We start from the raw sequence: 6,593 nt of genomic DNA, 5'->3' as shown, positions 1-6,593 counted from the left end.
ACATATAAATTATCATTTTAGACTGCTTACTAAGGACAACGTTATAACAACTCTTAATTTTTCGCTCATCTTTTATATTAATTCGATCAAATAAGACTGATTATGAAACTGATGAAAGAAAGTAAGATGGGTGAGTGATCGTGGTGTCTGACTTTAAAGTACTGGATTGGTTTTCCCAGGGTGAATTGCATGAGGAAAAAACAAATGAAAAGGGTCACGTCCTGATCTGCCTGGCTCCCTGGATGCCAACTAAGGATGCTGTCGACAAGGATTGGCCCTTCCTAGTTGGCATCAGAGGAGTCAAGCAGGTCCAAAATTAGACAGATTTGTCATCATTTCAGGTATTTGTTCCCTTCATTGCAGATTCTTTTTCTTGTTTCCCATTTGTCTTCGTAATTTTTTTTGTTTCTTCTCCTTTGGGCTAGTTTTGGTCCAGAACATGTAAAGAAGCCTGACAATCCACGTGAACTGAAAGTTCAACCCAGTCTTTGCTTTGGGCTATGGAAAACGTGTCCAAAATTTGCCCAATTAATTAAAGCCCACACCACATACAATATAATATTGTTCTTAGTTTGGTCAAATTCAATTTTTATCGAATTCAACTGAATATATATGATGGTGCTAATTTTGAGTATATCATTTCTTTTGAGGTATCACATATTTTGTTTGATTTGGAGATTCAACAATATATTTATCAAGAATTTTTATTTTGATAAAAACAATTGAATATTGAACAAGAAACATATTATTATTTCCTCCTTTTCATATTGGATATTCTTTTTGTTAAAAAAAAATTAGATATTCATATTTAACTTCAAAGAGAAAAGTTTACTTATATGTTTTATATTAGCTTTTAAATATTTTTATAAAATATTTGTTTAAACGGTTTTAATACTAATTTTTTTAAAAAAAAAAAAAGTTATGAAATATTAATAGGATTATTATCTTATACTTGACATGGAGTTTTTAAATTCTATAAGTGGAATTAGAAAGTTGTTATATACTTAGTAAGATATATTTAGATTAAATAATATGATAAATGAAAATACATGTGACAATATTTTAATTCGTTTAAACACTTTTAGGTCAAATTATGTAATTAGTCTCTCTACTTTGTCAAAGTGGTAGATTTAATTTATATACAATAATTTGTAAAAATTGAGTCATTGTACTTTTCAATATTCATAATGTAAGTCTAATAATCAATAATATTAAACATTTTCATTAACTATATTAATATGGTATTTAATTGTACTGATAGTAGCATATTCTTGTTACTGTAACATTGACTACAATGATGTAGTATTCTAAAATGATGTAATGATTATGTTGACATAGCATTGATCAAACACACAAATTTAAATTCGAAGTGATGATGTGATGTTGTTGATGTGACATTTTTTCAATTGACACAAAATGAATGCTAGTTTGTTATAATGATTAAGAATTCAAAGATGAAAAACTTTTAAAAATATGTAGAGAAATGTCATTTTCTTTTTTCTCAAATCTTTCCCTTATCATTGAATCTTATTCCATTTTTCTCAAATATTACTATTGTTATTATTAATTAAATTCAAAATGAAATGTCTATTTATTGATCACATCATCAAATTTAATGATATATTGATAAGAATATGTCACTTTAATATAATTAAATAACATGTCAACAGAAAAAATTTAACATTATTAATGATTAGATTGAAATTATTAATTTTGAAAAGTATACAAATAGAGGAACTAGTTATATAATTTGACCTATAACCAACAGTGAATGAATTAATTGTGTTAATTAATATACTTTTCAAATTGAATTGAATATCTACTTTACTTATTTTTTGAGGGGGAGTTAATCTTAAACTATGTTCATTTTTCTTTTGTGAACACTTGTTATATTTTATTTTTGTATTTCTTATTGCTTTGTAATAATTTTTAAATCGTTTACATAAAAAATTTATAATTTCTTTTGAAATATTTAAAATAATAAAGAAAACACTAAAATAACAATGACAAACAAGACTGGTATGATAGCCTGAGCAATCTCAACACAAATTTTTATGGAAATTCGAGAATAAAGCTTTAAATTCTTTTTTCCATGTATTTATTAATCAAAATTATATGGGCAAAACAAATGAAAATTAAAATAATATATGTACTTAGAAAATGGTAGAAAGAAGTCTCACAATTACAAAAAGCACTACAAGTCAAAGCTTGCTTGTTTTGACCAAGCCCATAGAAATAAATTCGAGGAGGCCGACTTGGTAGAATGCTTGAGGTAGGCATCAGCTAATAAGAGGAGTTGATGATTTCCTAACTTAGTGTTTTATATTTAAAATGATTAAACTCTATAAAGAATTAAACTATAAGTTATCTGAAATTGGTACGGAAAATGAGAGGCAGCCTCTTAAACAAACCATCCGTACGGAAACAGACTAGAGCCACAACATATAAATTAATGAATGGAGAGTAAATAGGTCGAACCTTCGGACCAACCTGAGGAAACAAGTTGCATTTAGCAAAAAATCGGTGTTTGAACTGACGAAAAAAAGGCTCAATGAAAGTGATTTCAGCCTTATTACTTATCTACCAACCATTGGACATCTGCCCAATAGTGTGAGCAATCTCAACACAAATTTGGTATAACGTACAAAATCCCACACATTAAGCTCATACCCTTTGACTGAAATTATTTCTGTTTAATATAAATACTAGAACTTGAAAATTGTATACACATTAAGTTGTTCATTTTTCAGAGGATCAACATTATGTTTACTCTGACACTATCCGAAAACTTGCACACTATTTAACACCGTGTATAGCTTAAAAATATTATTTTTATCTATACAATGGATTTAAATAATTGATATATGTTCAATAAATCACAAATAAAAAAATCATAAAACTGAATTAGTTACTTGAATGAATACATGTCAATGAATTACGAAGTCATTTGTAAAAATTTAAAAATTTTAACAATACTAATATATAAGATAATAGTCCAAATAATTACTTTTTTTTAATAAATAATTTATACCGTTGCTTAAGTTATTTCTTTTAATCCTTCCTCCTTTTTTTTTTTAAACAATAGTGGACTTTTTTCCGAAGCAACAGTTATTTGTTGAAATGAATGGAGCGACAAAATCTAAAATGGGAATAACAGCATCGGCAGTAGTTCAATTAAGTATAAAAAACAGTGACTTATAACTAATCTTCGAATCAAATGCACTAATATAAGTTTGACATTTGATGTCGACCTTAGTTTGCTCTTATCAATTGTTTCTGCACCTATTTTGAAATTTGAACCATACGGATTTAGAAATTTTTGAGTAGTTTCATAATTAAAAAAATATTAATATTTAAATTATAAAAGAAAATTTTTTTAATTTTTCATGTAGTATTTAAATATTAGTATATAAATTACGTTTTAATAAATTAATCTTTGACCCTACTCTTTACAAAATTGTAAAAAAATTAATGAGTTCATTAACATTATTAATTATATAAACTTATAATATAAATAGTATAACAAATAAAAATTTTTGACACTGAAACTACTATACTACATATAGATCCGTCGCTGCAGTCAATCAAAAATCATTTGCGTGATATATATTTAATATTTATATATATAAGAGTAATTAATGGATTACGCTTAATCATTGTTTAAACCATTTGGCTTATAGAAAAAAAACAATAGTTTTGAGTAATATAAAAAGATCAGTAAACATCTTGCCATATATAGTTAAACCAATACAATACTTTCTGGCCACATGTTATGAACTACGAAATCTATATTAGTAATAAATAATATAACTAGATTGTTTAAACATCTTTTTTTCAGTTTTCAAGTTTGGAATATCAAAATTATATTTGGCAGGCACTTGCTAGTGGTGCATATTTTTTCCGGCTGTATAATTTGCGTGATTGAAAGACTTGGAGTGACAAATGCTTTCGTCTTATTATATCTTGGGTCCTTTACCGATTCCCCTGGCTATTATCATATATGAGTCAAATTTTGGTTTAAGTGAATGGAGAAAACAGAGAATAAAACAGAGACGAGAACAATAACATTCACTCATGTAAATAATCAACCATTTTAATTGTACAACATATAGGAGACTTCAGCAGAACTTTTATCAGACTTTTGACTATATCATAAGTGTCATCACCCTCCTCCAACCCTTTGTTTGCTTACCACCCTATATGATCAAATACAAACAGAGGAGAAAAAAAAAAAAGAAGAAAGAAAGGAAGCAAGAAGGGCAACAAGTCACCCTCACATGGATACCATTGCCTGTTTAACTAATTTTACATACCCCTCAGGATGTGGAACATGGAGATTAGAGCTCTTTGACATGATCTTAAGTCCATGCATCTAATTTCTCTTTGTAAAGCTCTGTCTCTTACATGATGGAGCAAGAGGAATCATTGTACTGGGCATATCCATCTGGCACCTGATACACATAATAAGGTGGATTATATGGCCAGACATACGGCGGCAGTGGCTTTGGGTCTTCTTTCTCATTCTCCGCTTTCTTTGCACCATCAACGGCACTCACGCTCACCAGCTCTGCATGCCCTACACTCTTTCTTAGCAGACTCGTTAGCTGAACTGGATCCACCCCTTCTCCTGTTATTTCTATTTGGCTCTTGTCATCGCCTTTCAAAGAAGCAGACTCCACCCCTTCAAAAAAATACAAAAACAATCAGCCTAAATTTTTTCTTTCAACATTTTTGAATTCTGTCATCAGAATGAATGAAAGCAAAGTTGTTTTCAGGTTTTCAGTTGTACCTGCGAGACCAACCGCAATTTTCAAGGCCTTGGAGCGAGACTTGTGGCCATTCAGAGTTACCTTGACTACCATCTTTTGCTGCAAATAAGAAAAGCAAATTCAATTTAGCATAAAATTCAATCAAAGAAAATACTTTTATGGTATAATTCATGATTCATTCCACACCTTCATGGTGTTGTTTATCCCTTAAGATGGACCTCTTTTTTAAAAAAAGAAACAGAGAGTAGCAAAATCGATGGTGATGGCGAGGGAAAGAGATAGCGAGGAAGAAGCTAGAGAGGAACTAACTGCCCGCTTGTTTTGTTTTGGAGTTAGCAGAAGCTCTTGGCCGAGATTGATAAAACTGACTGGTATTTATAGAGGCATCCGGGGCTATGAGTTTCCCAGGGATATTTCCTTGCAAGCCCCAGGAACCTGTGATATTTATGATGATTTGACCCTACCAGCCTTACTTCGTCAGCGGTTTCACTTGGTTTGACATCAAAGTATATATATATATATATATATATAGTTATTAATTCGTTTTTTTTTTAAAAAAGGCAAATAAAAACAAAAACACTTCCATGTATATATACTTTTCATAATTTTAAATTCTATAGTTTTGACTTCGAACCATATGTGATGAAGAAAGAAGCATGCTCATAATCAATTTATATTGAGTTTTAAGTTTACTAGAATTCTAGATCTTATTTGATTAAGATTTTTATTTGTATACAATATTAAGTAGTTGTATGGTTTTAAATTTCTTATTCCACATCGAATCCTAATTACATTCTACTTTAAACTTTTATACTATAAAAGTAAATTTCTAGGCTTTAGAATTGCAAGTAATGCTTTGAGAGCTTAAGAGAGGAAACATATTGTAACTCTATCTTTTGCTCTAGGTGGAGTTAGAGTGGTTTGAGTGAATATTCTTGAGAGGTTATTGAGGAAGAGTGTGCAAGGGATCTTGGGTTGTTTTGGGGAACCATAAAGGTCAATTTATTGTACTTTAAATTCTCAATAATAGAAGAACAATTTCACTCCGTGGACGTAGGTAAGAAGCCGAACCACGTAAATTTTTGTGTTTTTCTGTTTACTTATTTTCTCTAGATTTTATCTTTATTGATTCTTGGGCAATTTTCACAACAAACTACTATCAGAGTTTCGGGTTCGGTAAATTTAAGATTCAACAAGGATGTCGAAAGTTACTAATTCTACGAATTTTTCAATTGAGAAGTTTGATGGGAAGACTAGTTTCACGCAGTGACAGAGAAGGATGAAAGATCTCCTTGTGCAGCAAAGTTTAATGTGCCCCTTGCTAGAAAAGGAGGAAAGGCAACCAGATGACATGAAGAATGTTGAATGGGCAGAGTTGGAGCAAAGGTGTGTGAGCACTATTCGGCTTTGCATTGGAGATAATGTGTTTAATCATGTTATTGATGAGGATTTTGCTCTAAGATTATGGGTAAAGTTAGAAAAAATTTACTTGACGAAAAGTCTTTCTAACAAGTTACAGGTTAGGCGAAAGTTGTATCGCTTAAAGATGGAGGAGAATGGAGACCTCATGAAGCATATGAATGAATTCGATAGAATCATTGATCAGTTGAAGAAGGTTGATGTCAAGGTAGAGGAAGAGGAAAAGGCACAATTGTTCCTGGCTTCGCTTCCAGACTCCTATGAGGTATTTGTGGAATCTCTTATATGTGGGATGGATACAATAACGTTAGAACAAGCACAAGCAACGTTAATGTCTCGTGAAGCCCGAAAGAAAAGTAAAGAAGAGGATAGAGATCTAAATGGCTTAGCATTAGTAATTGAGGC

At 30.5% G+C, this 6,593-nt stretch overlaps 1 protein-coding gene across 1 annotated transcript; it reads right to left on the bottom strand.

Moving 5' to 3' along the window:
• Positions 1 to 4,051: 4,051 nt before the first annotated feature.
• LOC18612529 (heavy metal-associated isoprenylated plant protein 46-like) lies at positions 4,052 to 5,144 on the bottom strand. The gene is made up of 3 exons (XM_007049377.3): positions 4,956 to 5,144; positions 4,790 to 4,868; positions 4,052 to 4,681 (listed from the first exon to the last, which is right to left on the bottom strand). Exons 1-3 carry the CDS (start codon positions 4,959 to 4,961, stop codon positions 4,401 to 4,403), a joined length of 366 nt encoding a protein of 121 aa, XP_007049439.3. The 5' UTR covers positions 4,962 to 5,144; the 3' UTR covers positions 4,052 to 4,400.
• Positions 5,145 to 6,593: the final 1,449 nt, after the last annotated feature.

This window comes from Theobroma cacao, chromosome 1, assembly GCF_053813885.1.
Source record: "Theobroma cacao isolate CCN51 chromosome 1, ASM5381388v1, whole genome shotgun sequence".
Taxonomy (NCBI): Eukaryota; Viridiplantae; Streptophyta; class Magnoliopsida; order Malvales; family Malvaceae; genus Theobroma; species Theobroma cacao.
The sequence above is the reverse complement of the archived record's forward strand: the minus strand, read 5'-3'. Positions and strand labels throughout refer to the sequence as shown.